A 15,476-nucleotide genomic window follows, 5' to 3' on the forward strand; every position below is an offset into this window, starting at 1 on the left:
TAAGAACATCTGCTGGAATGTTAAGTGTCTTTCTAATTAAATCCAGTAGTTGAATGAATCAATTCATTACCAACAAGTCTCGTTTATTATCTCATTAATACAGCTGGTTAATATTATGAGGAGATTAGCACAAGAACTTGAAATGATCTTAAACCAAAAATGAACACAACAAAGATATACAGGCAAATAAAGGAGTCTAAACAATGAGTAAAAGACTGAGATTTTTAGACATGTAAAGAACAAAGGGGAGAAAAAATGACAGGAAAACAAAAGACACCTAGCAAACCTGGCACTCCACACTAACAGCATAACAGATGCCGACTGGAAAACAGAAAGGCTGAGCACCCTCCCCCAAGCTCACGCTGATTACACAGCAAAAACATTTAGTTATCAAAATGACCAAACCCAACCCAGATATGGTACATTAGGGAACCAAGCTGGATTCCTATAAGTAATTCTGCACAAAACAGTGCTGCTTTTAAAACTCTTCAGGAAATGAGTAATTGTAAAGCTTTGTCTAGTATTCAAGTTTTTTTGAGCTATAATGAAAAAGAGTATCAAGAAGCACTGGCTTGACACTTGAAATACACACATGACAACTACCCTGTTTTGCAGCCTTGGCACTGCAGCATCTATTTGTTGGCACAGCAGCATTCCCTAATTTGTGGTCATATTCTTGGAAGAGATTTTATACTGATTGCAGGATTTTTCCTTTGTTTTCTAAAGTATGAAAGACGGGTGACTAATGACTTGCCAAATAAACAGTATTCACAAACAAAACTCAGAATAATGGAAATAAAACACACTGTCATCATCTTCACCAATACTACATGCAATTATGTTCCTTAATGAAAGAAAAATCAATATGCATGATACTGCTCTATATATTAAAGCGCTCAAGTACTTCTATTAAGTTGAACTATCACTGAGTCTGAGTTCATGAGGAATTATTTAGGTATTACTTCAGCTTGTTAACACACTATGAGCAATATTTAGTTAAAATGTCCATGTACTCTAGGAGAAAACACATCCTGTAGCTTCCCCCAAGATCAGTCAGTCTCAACCCTGCCTGGTTTTTCATTGAATGCAAACGAGCACTTCAAAAGAGCACTTAATCCTACAGCTAAACCTTGTCAGTTTTACAGAAACCGTATATATTCTGTAGCATCCACTGCCTGGGAATAGGAGAATTTTACTCCAGTCAAATGACAGTTTTAAGAAAAGCTGTGAGTTACCAAATCCTAATATCTCAGGACAGAGTTTCTATAGAGCAGGTGTCTGCTGGGAACTGGAACTAACAGAAATACAACTGTGCTTAATAGCCATATTTAACAGGGCTGCTCTGTCGGGGAGCTTAGGATGTTGCAGTTTCATTAGCATTAACAAGTGTTGCTATGGGTACCAGAGCACAGGCATCAGTATACAAGTGAATAGAAGGAGTGGGAAAGTGATTAATAAAAATGTGAAGTGTTGGAATTTTAATAAAACAAAACCAATGTGCTTGCCAATGAGATCATGTTTAAATAATAGACTACATTATTGCCCAGTTCACCAGCAGGTACAGGCCACTGCTTGTCATTTTTCTGCTTGAGACCAGACAAACCTCTATATCAATAAAGACCAGAGCAAACCCACTGTTCTCACATTGAGAGGGACACACATGCCCATACACACTAATGAAAGTGACCCTAATAAGTATTCATAACAATATTTAAGTGCTGATGTTAATATGCAATTTATAAATATTTAACAAACTACAGACAGGTTCTGTGCAAGCTCAGAACCACGTAATACCTCATTCCTGGGTAAATGGCATGGACTTACATTAGCAGAACTAAATGCGGGGTTTGATATCTTGGTCACAAACATGAAACAATATTTATCTAATTCAGAATGAAATTTTTAATAATTTTATTACACCCTTTAGAGCTACTCTGATTTTTTATAACTCTTGTTAAGCAAAATTAGTACCATTTCTGTTTACAGAACATCTAAAGGGTGAAATTGTGGTATCGCAGGAGCATCTGTGTCATACTCAGAATACAAAGCCAATTCCTACTCTTAGCCAAACTAGGAAAACATGTCTTACTCTAATTACTAAATGAATGTATGTTTACCCATTTTTTCCCCACCTTCCCCATCTAAAAGTTCGAATTAAAACATGCACAGCAACAGTCACTCCCGCAAGTGACAACCCATGTTTAATAGCAGAACTTCTGCTTTCCTGGTTCGTTAAACTGAAGACTGTAGTTTGGACTTTACTTACAGCAAGTATTTCCTTGATTTTAGCAACATCTTCAAAATATCTCCCCAGTTTTAATACATTCACTCTCATCCACTTTTGTCAGTCAATAAATTCTCACTGGTTCCTTTGGAGGTGCCTTAGGATTTACTCGTGTTGTTTCCCTCCCCTACGGGTGCTGCTCTGGACTCGCAGGACAGATCGTGCCTATTCCCTATGATCTTCGCTGCCACCAGTACACAATTTTTCATTACTCCCATGGCCAAAACCCATTCTTGAGTTTCAGCATGCTGGTCTTCCACACCTGTGGCTACACCTTCCTTTCTAACCCCACCCTGCCCATTCCAGGATGCCCTTATCAGAGTCTTCATTCTCTGAACACCTTTAGCACTCAAATCTCCTCATGAGTGTGACAGGAATCAGGAAACCAAGTTCAGTTTACTTACTTTATGCAATGTTCCATAAAACTTAATTCTCCTTTCCTTCTATCCCTCCCTACTACCCAAACCCTTGCAGTTCAGAGGTGGCACGTGTATGATTTACACCATCAGCCATCAGTCTCCATCCCCCAGCCCTCTCTGTCCAAGAACACTTGTTTACCTTTGTCACACAATCTTCCCAAAGCTTTTCCTTTCCTGAATTTTGGCTCTGGATGCAGTTCTCCTTGCAATCTCCGTGGTTTGTTCTACAAACATTTATTAGTGCAAACATTTTACTCATGCAAACAATCTCATTCAGTTCAGCAGGCTATTTGACTTGTTACCTCAATGTAGTTGCAAGATGAGAACTGTAGATCATGAATACATGGAGGCTGTGTTAAAGAACATCTATAAAGAACTACATCCATCTACACTTTTTTTTTTAACAGAAAAGTAGTAAAGCAAATCAAGATGACTCTGAAGTGGTACTCAATACTCAAGTGATCTTCCCAACATTTTCTCTGTACTTAAATGTTTAATTTTAAAAATTGATATTAATGAATCACTTAGACTTGTATGAATTATTATACTGATCTCCAGAATAATAGGACACTGCAACAAAAAAGATATTTTTGAAGTAAACAGTACTGACCTTTTCTTGTTTAGTGTGATCACATGACATGGTAAACATGGAGAGCTGAGATCCATGTTATGTACTAAAATCAGGGATTAAGAAGCAATGATTAAACCTTACCCTATTATCTGGAAAGATTAACAAGGTAATTATGTAGCCTGAAACTCTGAATATTTACTTACAAAGAGGAGGAAGAAAATATCCAACACAAGATATGTATGAAGACAGGCTGACAGAGTTGGGGTTGTTCAGCCTGGAGAAGAGAAGGCTCCGGGGAGACCTTAGAGCAGCCTTCCAGTACCTGAAGGGGCTACAGGAAAGCTGGAGAGGGACTGTTTACAAGGGCATGGAGTGATAGGATGAGGGGTAATGGGTTTAAATGGAAAGAGGGTAGATTTAGATTAGCTGTTAGGAAGAAATTGTTTACTGTGAGGGTGGTGAGGCACTGGAACAGGCTGCCCAGAGAGGTTGTGGATGCCCCATCCCTGGAAGTGTTTAAGGCCAGGTTGGATGGGGCTTTGGGCAACCTGGTCTAGTGGAGGGTGTCCGGGCCCATGGCAGGGGGGTTGGAACTAGATGGTCTTTAAGGTCCCTTCCAATCCAAACCTTTCTAGGATTCTAATTTGAAACAGAAAGCGATCATTCAGGTTCTTTCGTACGTCTCATCCAAATCTAAAAAATAAAAATTAGTAGCTCTTTTTCTGTTTAACTTGCTATTTAATACAAAGGCATATCAAAGGCACCATAATAAAGCATAAACAATACTGTTTTAAAGTTGAGGTATAAAGACTAAATTTCTGCTATTTTCACATGAAAACTAACTACTTTTAAAAAAGAGCACAATTTTGTGCCATGTGGATCAAGGCTGTCATTTTAAAACTTTTTAAAAATACACACTGGAAGGTGTTACAAGTAAAACTGTGTATGCAAATTTAGTACTTCTGTGTTGCCACTGCCACTGTTCTGCTGACTTCTCTGCCAACATTAGCAAGCTGGAAATAGGCATGTCTTAGTTTCCATTTACTGTGCTTGTGATCTTAGCTCTTCCACAAAGAAGAAGTCTTAACAGTCCGTAAATCTGTGTGATTCTGTGTTTAATAAGGATAGTAATACTTCTTCATTGCTACAATTTATTTTTAACAAGTAGTGTACTAAGCCTATCATCTTTTATGCCAGCATTGTTACATAAAACATGTTAATTAGTTTACTCTCTACTTGTTATCATTACTTAGTAGAGATCAATAATCCTTTATTACAAGAATTTTCCTTATCTTTTCTCTTGTCACCTGTCCTTTTCCTGTAACAGGATTAAATTCCCAAGCACGCTTTTCCTCTTGATGTTAAAAGGATTGCCTAGTGGTCTTTTTAAATTACTGCTTTATATTCTGTAGCTAAAGGAAATGCTGTGTGATTTTCCTGTAAAAACCTAAAGCCCGCTTTAGCCATTCCTATGAGACACCCCCATGTCATTATGACAGGAATTTTTACCATGCGCCTGACTAAAATGTTTGTATTACAGGGTTTCTAACTCTTTTCCACTGGTAGACACTCCTTGAAAAAGGATTAAAACAACTAAAAATAGTGTGGAATTTTCATTTTAAATGTCACTTTAATTTTTTTTCAGACTCATATAAATTAGAACTAACCTCAGACTGCATCCTGAGAAGTCCCATTTCTGGGATCCTGATGTATGTGGGTTTCATACCAACTGAACAGGTTGAAATCTCTCTCAGTTATTCTGATGGAGCTTCCTGATACTCAGCAAGCCTTCAAGGCTGAATCGTTTAACCGAATTTTGTACTTAATGAAGAATCAGTACGAGAAAGAGGCCCTGTGGTGTTAGAAGCTCTGTGGTCTGTTGCTGCTTTCTCACAGTGAACTGGAGCTTTTCCAGATGAAGAGTAGCAAAATAAGCTGTTTCTACTTTTAGAATCAAACCTCCATAAATTGGTATTCAAACTGGAAAAAACAATGGCTGAAAAGGACAGTTCATTATAGCGTGCAGTGATGTGGATCAACATAGTTTGGCCTAATTGATATCTTAGCTCAGGAAAACAAAGCCTTGACTGTATTTCAAATAGTCCACTATTTATACTCTTTATAAATACATTTTTGAAAATTAATTTCAGAGGAAAGTATTTTCAAGTCAGACCTCAAATACTAATGTCTTACGGATCAAAGGGACATCTCACAGCAGGCTATATCAAATTTCTATGATCATATTCTGACTTTGTCCCAGAGTTTGAAGTAAGTATTTTTGTGATATTGGACTTATTTCTCTTGTCCTTCACACATTCTTTAAACATATGACACGGATCTTGACTTCGTAAGTATGATATACACTTACTAACTGATACTGCTAATGTAGCTCATGGACATGGATGAAAAAATAATTGAAGTTAATTTCCTCAAGAAACAGAATTAAAATGTTAGAGTTAGTGATACAAGCTGTTTATGTTTTTCAGGCAACATTTTGCTAACTGTATAAATACATGCAGACTCCTGAACATTAAATTAGTACAGTAATAATACAGGCTGCATGTTTTCATCCCATAGAAGACAAAATCAAATTAAAACCTGAAGCAGGATGCTTTCTGTTACATACCAGCCTTCAGAGAAAAAGCACTATCTCATTTATTCATGCATTACTGAGTCATAATAAAATTCAGTTCTGGCACACCGGTCAAGACAAATGCTAGCAAAATGCTCCGGTGACAGCAGTATCACTTATTGCTGCACGCATTTGTTTCATAACCACCCCTGTTTTCATACTGTGAGTCTTGTGCACTCCCACCATCGGATTGCCAGGGCTGACCTGGGGCACACGCTACGAACTTTGGCAGCGGTCCTGAATTGCAGGATGCTGTGCCACGTTTCCCTGTGCTACCCACCAGCCCTGTCCCCCTTCTTGCAGCTCTCAGCACAGCTCTGACCCACACAGGAGTTCTGTGGTCTCTGATCATCCTCCAGCTGCTTTGCACATTGGCTGGGTTTAGAGAGCAGTTTTGGTGCACGTGAATGAGATTCGTCTGGAGTCCAGATACATACAAAATGCATCCTAACTCCTAGCAGAGACACCTGGATCTAAAACACGGGGCACTGCTTCAGACAGCTTTGAAACACCTGCACATTGAAGCTGTTTGGTGTGGGAAGGCTGACTACACGTAAACCAAAGCAAAAATGCCAAACCGTGCAATATAGCTGCAGGAACTGTGGCACCCATTGTCTTTACTGGGCCTTTTTATTTGTTAATGTGGACAGAGCTGTGCCATACCATACCAGCCTGTGAGGTTGAACCAGATGGCACATCCAGTTAAAAACCTTCTATACCATAGGGATAAAGAGAAAGCTTTTAACCTGCTACTACTACACAGAGCAAGAAACAGGAGCAGCTACTCCTTGGGGATGGTGCCACCGATGACAAATGGGAGGATGACATCTCAATGAGCAAGAATCAAACAGAAGCAGCTGGGCCATTTCACACTGGTCACTGTCCGTCAGTCATAAAAATCAGAGAAAAATAGAAGAAAGTGGAAAAAAAGACCATTTGGAAGAAATGGTCCAGTGAAAAGATGAAGAAAAAAAATCAAAAGGCAAGTTCAAGAAATCCAGTTGAAATATATTGCTAAGAGACAGGTATCTGTCTGAGAGTTTTGGACCGCTGAAGCCACTGACAAAACATCTAGTACCATATCTCATTTACAGGTCTAGTATAGCAAAACGTGAGGACAGAGTGACAAACAAGCAGTGAACATGGAATTACCTGCTGGGAAACCAGGCCTTGATATCAATGATCAGACATCAGACTTGCAACTATACTGTTCCCTGTAGTGCCAAAACATTACAAGTTGACAATTACTGCTGTACACTGACGATCTAAAATCCTTTATAATCAGAGAATAAACTCAAGCACAACATAATGACCTTTCCATTTACTTCATAATTACAATTTGACTGCCATAACATGTAGCATGTTTTGAAAAATCAATAAAGACTCCAGTTCAGCACTCCTGGCTCCATACCATAATAGAAGTATCAAATATGGGTACTATTTCTCTACGAAGTAGTTTGAGCACTCCACATTTGTACAGCAAAACAGTGCTACTGCTGATAGTACAGGGCATAAATCTATTACCCTACCAAGTGGGCCAGAGAAGCTCCAAACTGTATTGCATAAATAGCCTCACGTGTTACATTTATAAACTTATGTAGTATCTGGCATATTCTTACTGAGGAAAACTGCTTGCACACCCCCAAATTACCTAACTCTAGTGTTTAGCAGTTTGGCATCTTTCAAAAATTTGCGCATTATATCGCAAGTTAAGCAGCGCAGTTTCAGTCTGATTAAGCAGTTTTAATGGTGCTGACCAATACATTATTTAATTCAACAATTATCAGGTCATTGGACACTATTTTTTTCCTTTTGAGTGATTGTAATTAATTACTGATGACTTAAGACAACAATTCTGTAAAGAACCTGCCCTCTCACATAATATTTAAGTCCTTTTCTGCCTTTCCTACTGACCACTCTTACCACAACCATATCCCAGTTTAAGCCCTGTATCCCTTCATCAAGAAAGCTAGCTAAAGTCTTAAAACGAGAACTCTATCACCTCTTTATATGACAGGCACAGCTTATGGCAGACATCACTGGCTACAAGGACTTACAGTTTTGGTGCTCTTCCAGAAAACCAGTGTTTCCTAGTAAAAACAAAACGGTGTACAGGGTGTTTCAGTAGGCATAACGAACTATCCTGGCATCTGTGTCACACTTAGAACATTCAAAACACTTGTAGCACCTCCCTGGTCCACAACTCTACATCTAAATAAAGCATGTGAACATCTATCATTTGTTCAGGCAATGAGAATGCCTTTCAGATAAGAAGCAAGGATTTGCTAATACTGAGACAGTTTAAAGGACTTCATCCATCTGTAGACTGATGAACCCCTACTCACTGTTGCTCCACTGCAGGTAACAGAAGGCCTGAGTAGAGATTTCAAACAACTTAAAGGCTTTAACATGCAAACAACTTATCCCATTTAATCTGTTCTGTGGTCCATGGGCACATGCTCACCAGGAGCCTGAAGCAGCTTACTTCTCCAAGAGCTCCAGTTAGTATATAGAGCAGCCGATACTTGGTAGCCTGTTTGTATATCAAAACCTTACTTGCTACCGAGCAGGCAAGAACTGGCTTAGATTACTGGAATTAAATGCAGTTCTATGTCCACTAGTAGACAGTTAAATTATACCTAACAAAGATAAAGGCCATCCATCTTTTTTTTAAGCTGTAAAAGTTTTCTGAATTCAGAGAAAACCAAGCAGCAAGCCTTTATTGGGTATTTTTGGAGAATACAACATATCCTGTGTCTTGTGCTAACAGCACTACATATTCATGCTGAGGTGTGTGAGACACTCCTTTGCCTTCAGATAACATACCATGCTCATTTGTAACACAATTATTTGTAAAATTATGGCAGGATCAGAAGCAGTGCAGATCTGTGTTATCAAGCAATACAATCCATTACTTATTTCATTAATCCATTACTATCCATTTAATGAAATACCTAGTTTCACTCGTATATTCTCCCATCATTAGTTTGGTTTTTTTCTAAGAAACGTGCTGTGGAAGGCTAAAACCACTAGAATCTTATTGTAACTTTACATGAAAGGATTTTGCTTTTTAGTCTTCAAACACAGAAGCATATAAAACTGTAAGTTAGTAATTTCCAGCCCTCCATAAGATCCGCATGCTTATCAGGCAACTATTCAAAATAACTACTATGATTAAAAATCATAACAAATGTTCTTAAAACACCTTAAAATAACACTGGTTTAGGAGAATCATTCTTGTAATCATATTAAAATAAATTATGTTGCACTTACAGAATTAATAAGTGAACTTATCCTCCAGGTGTAATTGCTAGTTGTTCAGTTCACAATGATTAACCTCTGTCAAACCAAGATTCTTTATGAAGCTTATAATGCCTACTGGTAGAAGGAATCTTTTTCCCCTCTCCAAAATCTCTGGTATGGTGGAAGCCCCAGGTCTGGTAATCCTCCATTGAATGCACAGATTTAACCCAAAAATGGATCACCGGTGGTACTCCAGATGCGCAGAAGCGCCCGGTGGGGGAACAACTGAGGATGCAACCACGTGTGTGAATGTTTGGAACTGGCTGGGGTTTTACAGAAGGGTACTGAGCAGGATACTGACCTCTAAAACGATCAAACAGAAACAGGCAGATACAGGTGGGCTGGGTGTATATCTTGATAACGATATTAAAGAGAACTGGCCCCAGTACTGAGCCCTGGGGAACACCACTTGTGACTGGCCGCCAACTGGATTTAACTCCATTCACCACAACTCTTTGGGCCTGGTCATCCAGCCAGTTTTTTACCCAGCAAAGCATATGCCCATCCAAGCCATGAGCAGGCAGTTCCTCCAGGACAATGCTGTGGGAAACGGTGTCAAAGGCTTTACTAAAGTCTAGGTAGACAACATCCACAGCCTCTCCCTCATTCACTAAGCGGGTCACCTTATCATAGAAGGAGATCAGGATGGTCAAGCAGGACCTGCCTTTCAGAAGTGAAGAGACAAGCCAGATCAAGCCCTTTTTTTGCTGATGGGGAGAATCATGAAGTTTATGAAGAAAATTAATTGGGAGCTAAAACACCTACCTATGGCTGACAGAGGCTAGAGCAGCAGAGGGAATACCCTGAGGGTGCAGCAACCAAAAACAGGGCAGGAAAGGTGCTAAGATACACAGGCTGATGCCTGGGTTTAGCTAACATGAGAAACTACTGGGCAGGACATGAAAAATGGCTGAACGTAAATAACAGGGTGAGAAGCTGGAAAAAATTGCTGAGAGCATGGTGAGGAAGGGCTGGCTTTCAGGTAGTTAAGAGGGGGGTTATGTGAGAGGCAGCTGGGCTTCACAAAGACTTGGTGGGGACAGTGTTGGGACCTTTTGGGGAGTGAAATCTTGCAAGGCACACAGGGCCAAGGTAACTGTATCAGTGATACCATATGAGGCTGAGATGGCCCAGGTAAAAGCATCAGAAATACAAGATTTGGTTCTGCATCAGGTAGTGGTCATCAAACTGGAGCAGTTGGTGAGCAGGAAGAGACCCTCACGTGGAAAGACTTGGTGTCTGAGCCATTGGCTGTGTAGGGGGCCCAATGTCTAGGAATATTAAACAGACTTAGAGCCCACACTGATATTCAGGCGGCCTGTGAACACAGGCCACTTGCAAATCTAAAGAGGAATTGTGTTTTCCATAGTGAATGTCAATCCTGATCAACCAGAAGGGAGGAACAAGACTGGGCTATCCCTGTTCTTGTTTATGCAAGTGCTGTTGGTGTTTATGAGGATATGATAAAGGCATTGCTCTGTGCGTGTCTGTGTGACCAACCATTTCAGTTTCACATTTGTGTATGGCTCTTGAATGCACGCTCAGCCATGCTACTGGCCAGACCTGCAGGCAGGAACAGCAGCAGCTGCATCCATCAACCCGGATGGAGAAACCTCTCAGGTCTGAAAGTACACGGGACTGGCTTTCAGTGACCAGTGAAGAGGAACCCCCGGATCTCAGAGTCCACTGGGTTGAGGGGCTCTCATTGCAGCCTTAATGAGAGGGAACATAGAGTTGAGCTAAAAAAGTGATGCTTATAGTATCAGGAACAAACCAACTTTCACTAAAGTATCCTCTAGGTGGCAATGAAAAAAGGTAGACTTGTCCACCAGTCAAAGGACCAGTCAAACTTTAGTTTTCCACAGTAAACTGAATTCCCTTGAAAGTGGGACACAAGCGATAGATGTGGAAGGAATAAGAATAACATGCTGTGCTCTGGCATGGTACACTCCAGCAGCATGGTATTAAAAAGCATTTGAGCACATTAAGACCCCGAGTAGGAAACCGTAACTGTCAGACTGCCAACAAAGCTATGAAAGACACACTTCCAGAAGAAAACGCATTTTAAAATCCACTTACAGATGCTGTAAGAAATATTGATATGTAGCATAATTAATGTAGACTGAACAAATTGTACTGTGGACAGTGATACGTTTATTACAAGCCACTTGATGAAGGCTGCTGGAGGGAACTAACTAGAATACAACACAGTCCTGGATTAGAATATACAAGCACAGGCTTCCCTGTAAACAGGAAACAAGCAAGACAGGGAAAAGTATTTAATTTTCCTGTATACAGTCTCCAAAGAAGTGACGCACCTCAGGTGCACGTGCAAGTGCAAGGCGTTGCTAGAGCGAATAAATAGCCTTGTAGAAATGAAATCTCTGAAAGAATAGGTATTTTGCTCAGAGACAGAGAAATGATAAATACTAGGGTGAGGTATTTTCTTTGCCCACAGACAACATGATTTATAGTATAAGTTCTGTTTACCCTAAATGACTGGGCTCTAAGATGAATAATTTTGAAAAGACTATTTCAGCTGTTGGGTAGTCTTGTCTTTGTTCAAAGGAATAAGAAAGATGGGCTCCAAGCCTAATACAAACACACTGAAGTCAGTCATGGTTAACATGACAGACAGCAGTTAAAAGGCTGTGGCAGAATTTCATGACTCCCAGCCAGCATGCTGGCAGTCCTCTCCTATGGAGACAGGGATAGCTTGGATGTCTGTGGAAGTCTATAGGCTGGGGTAGAAGTTAATTTAGCCTGGCACCTATTATTTTGATTTTCCATAGTGACTTTTACACATTTCGTCACCTAGAGACTCCAAAGGATCTGCCAGGGGATGCAAAGGAAGTTTGGGAGCAAAGACACCGAAAGTTCAGAAATCCTTTCAATGAGCATTTGAGTTCACTAATAGGAAAACAGCATAGGTCTCTGAATTCCAATGGTACAAACTTTTTTTTTTAATACTGGTGCCAATGTCTTTACAAGAGTTACATGGAAAAACTCCAGGGTAACCTCATCATCTCTAGTAGTCCACAGACCTATATACGGTTTCACACAGAAGACTTGCACAGACAAAAGTGACCGTCCTTTTCAACAGTTAAAACAGCACAGCTTTGCCTCTGGGTGCAATTACACCAGTGTGAAGTGCTCTAGAAGGGTCTGGCTTTTCATGTAGGAGCGGCTCACACCAACACACTGCAACACATAAATAATGTAAGAGTACTGCTTTAACTACTAGCATAAATAAAGTGATACTACTTTTATGAACAGAAACAGAGTACATACTAGAGAAACAACCCAAAGATCACTTAAAAGATCACTCAATACCAAAGTTTGACAACTAGAAGGATAGACACGGAATAAGTGTGCTCTAACTCTAGGTTTGAAACTGCCTGCTTGCACATGACTTCCTTCTGCTGTGTCCTTCACAGTATCGGCGACTTAAAAATTCAACATAACTTGACAGTAGAGGCTAAAAGCCAACCTGAACTGAAAACAAAAATTAAGCCACTTTCCTCTCTTAAATGTGAAAACATTAAACTCTAATTTTTTTGTTCAGCTCAAACTGAAACATCCCATAAAACTTCTAGTTACCAATTCAGAGTAATGACTATTGGAGAACACTTTTTTTAAACCAGACATACTCATCTTAGAGACAACCTGTACCTGGTGAGGCCTGCAGAGCAGCATCATGTCACCAGAGTTTTTCCCTTTTCTCTGTCTATGCCTTCCCCCAGGGCAGAAGATGTAATCCAAGGTGGTGTTCCTGCCTCACAGTGTCCAGGTTTCTCTCACAAGGGTCGGTTCGGCCTAAGGATTTCTTGCAGTTTACCTAAGGTGAGCTCTAGCTAAGCTGCTTCTAGAAGGGTGCTGACATATAGGTCTCTCAACAAGGATGGAGATCTCACTGTTCTTGCTGCTTAAGGTGCCTGACTTGCCCCAGCTGTCACCGCTGACAGTCCATTTGTGCTCCTCGCTGTACACTACCTGCTTTTCTTTATCTCTGTGCATATACGTACTGAGATACGGATTTATGTGGGAAGTCAAAGAGCCACCCAGACGATTAGCCTGATGTCCCACCTCTCTGGCGCAGTGCCGGCACCAAGTCCCGCTCCAGCACAACTCACTGTTGAAACCTCGCCCAGCCCCCTCAGCTTCACATGCCACACTCGGGGCTTTGCTAAGACGAACGGCACCAGCAGGACCCGAAGGCCTTACGCCCCTTGTAACCACCGGGAGGCGGGGACGGGGCTGCCCGGGGCTCTCCCCGGAAGCCCGCTGCGACGGGCGACCGATGGGGCCCTCACCGCGCCCCGCGGAGCCCGCCCCGTCCCGCCGCCCCGCCAGCGCCGAGCCGAGGGCCGCGGAGCCGCCGGGCGGAGGGGAGTGTGGGTCCCCCTACGCCTCCCCGCAACTCACTCACCTCCCCGCGCTGGCGGCCCGCCAGCCCCGCGGGACGCTGCCATGCCGCCGCCGCGCCGCTCCTCCCGCCCCGGCGTGAGGCGGCCTCCGGGAGCCGAGCTCCGCCCCGCCCCGCCCCGGCGGGGAGCGCGGGGCCAGCCGGGGCTCGTAGTCTCTACCCCGGTCGAGGGGCGCGGCCGCGCAGAAGGCACTACGTTCCCCGGCGTGCAGCGGGACGGGGCATATAAGTGGCTGGCGGCGAGCGCGCTTCAGTCAGTCAGTCCGCCCGCCCGCCCGGCTGAACAATGCATTCGCCGCCGGGGCCGGGCAGCCGCGGCTGAGGCGCGGCGGGAGCAGCTGGGCAGCGGACGCGCTTGCCCGCCACCGCCGTTCCCGGCGGAGGGATTGCCGGCCGCCGGCGGGGTGTCGGGCGCACGCACGCCGCGAGCATGTGGATACCCACGGAGCACGAGAAGTACGGCGTGGGTGAGTGAGCGAGAGCGAGCGGGGCAGCGCGGGGGGCGAGGAGCGGCGCTGTCGGCGGGGAGCGTATCCCGCGGCGGAGCGGGTTCGCTCCGAGGTGCTGCTGCCGTCCCCCGCGGGAGCGGAGGCAGCGCCCAGCCTGTGTGAGCGGTCGCGTCGCCCGTTCTGCGCGGCGGGGGTCGGAGGTCCCACCGAGGCGGGGGGTGGGAGGGAGGTCCCTTTCCCAGGGGCGCAACAAAGGGCGAGCGATGCCCGAGCCGCGGCTTCGGTGCCTCCTGCCGCTGCCCGGGGATGGGGCCGGTCCCTCACCGCCGAGGCGGGTGCTTGGCTTCTCCCCGCCGGCGCTGGATGGAAAGGCTGGTGTTTCACGGGGAACAAAGCAGCCTTAAAAAATACCGCTGGGAGCGGCGACCCGGCAGGGAGACGGTCTCCGGCGGCGCCCCGGGGAGGAGCGGGAGCAGGAGCGGGGCCGCGGGCATTGTTCGCGCGTCGGGCGTTTTGTTGCTGCTTTGGTGGAAAGAGACGAGACAAAGTGTCTCTTGTGGGAGTCGCGCTTCCTTGTCTATTTATTCAACTCTGCTCTGAAGCCCGCCGATGTGACTTAAGTGATCAGGGAGGCTCACTGCGATATTCTCTTTTTTTGACACCACCTATTAAAACCGCCCGGTGAGCTCTGGTAGCTCGTCCCGGATAATAGCCCCGTCTGACACAGATGCAGCTGAACTGTTAGACAGCCCTACTAGCGTAGTAAGCAGCTTTCCGTGTGTTTATGTCGCATTTGAACGCGGAGTTGTGCATATTACGGAAAAAGCAGGAGGAGCGCGGAGCCCTCCTTTGTTTTTGTGTGTGTGTGCGTGCGGGGAGCAGCGCTCTGGCGAGCGGGGAGCGCGGGAGCCAGCCCAGCCCGGCGCGGTGCCGCTCCGTCCCATTTGGAGTTGGTCCCAGATGTTGCTTGCCGTCCTCCAGACGTTAAATTATAGAGATCAACGATGGGATTTATTTTCGTGACTTCTTTATTTGCCAGGTCACAGCTGGGGTGCAAGATATTGATTAGTCCTGCCACCCGCCTTTCTTTACGAGGATGGGCAGAGGCTTAAAAACCACTCTGGGATTCCCTGGAATGGCATGCTGGATATTAGCAGTCAAGTGTTTCAAGTCGCAGCCCTGCTCTCGGTCTTTTTGTTGGTTTTTATTTTTATTTTTGAGCATAGTATGCTATTTCACAACTGAAGCATTTTTCTTCCTGATTTATGAGCTAAAAATCATTATGCAGCATCTTTTCTAATACTGACAACAACAGTCAAACACTGTTCCCCTTATTCAATAACTACACCTGGTTGCTAAACAATGAAGTGGTATCTTAATGAGAAAATCTTA

General features: G+C 43.5%; 2 protein-coding genes across 8 annotated transcripts in view; one reads left to right on the forward strand and one right to left on the reverse strand.

Annotated features, from left to right (window-relative positions):
• Positions 1 to 13,746, reverse strand: part of ZNF277 (zinc finger protein 277) — a 56,743-nt gene extending 42,997 nt beyond the window's left edge. Inside the window, exons 1-2 of one of the 2 annotated variants that reach the window (XM_054817140.1) lie at positions 7,964 to 7,979; positions 7,059 to 7,120 (exon numbers count right to left, since the gene is read on the reverse strand). Coding sequence is in view for 1 of the 2 variants with exons in the window: in XM_054817130.1 (XP_054673105.1) it covers positions 13,639 to 13,681 (43 nt within the window). In the remaining variant the exon portion in view is untranslated. Of the gene's footprint in view, positions 1 to 7,058; positions 7,121 to 7,963; positions 7,980 to 13,638 lie in introns of those variants that run through there. The other variant, XM_054817130.1, reaches the window with a different exon arrangement.
• A 133-nt stretch (positions 13,747 to 13,879) lies between these two features.
• The window catches only part of DOCK4 (dedicator of cytokinesis 4), a 260,824-nt gene continuing 259,227 nt past the window's right edge, over positions 13,880 to 15,476 (forward strand). For all 6 annotated transcript variants that reach the window (XM_054817043.1, XM_054817070.1, XM_054817078.1 and 3 more), the window contains exon 1: positions 13,880 to 14,102. In XM_054817043.1, the coding sequence (XP_054673018.1) occupies positions 14,066 to 14,102 (37 nt within the window). In that variant the 5' untranslated portion in view covers positions 13,880 to 14,065. The remainder of the gene's footprint in view (positions 14,103 to 15,476) is intronic.

The sequence above is a fragment of the Grus americana genome, chromosome 1 (genome assembly GCF_028858705.1).
Source record: "Grus americana isolate bGruAme1 chromosome 1, bGruAme1.mat, whole genome shotgun sequence".
In the NCBI taxonomy this organism is placed as follows: domain Eukaryota; kingdom Metazoa; phylum Chordata; class Aves; order Gruiformes; family Gruidae; genus Grus; species Grus americana.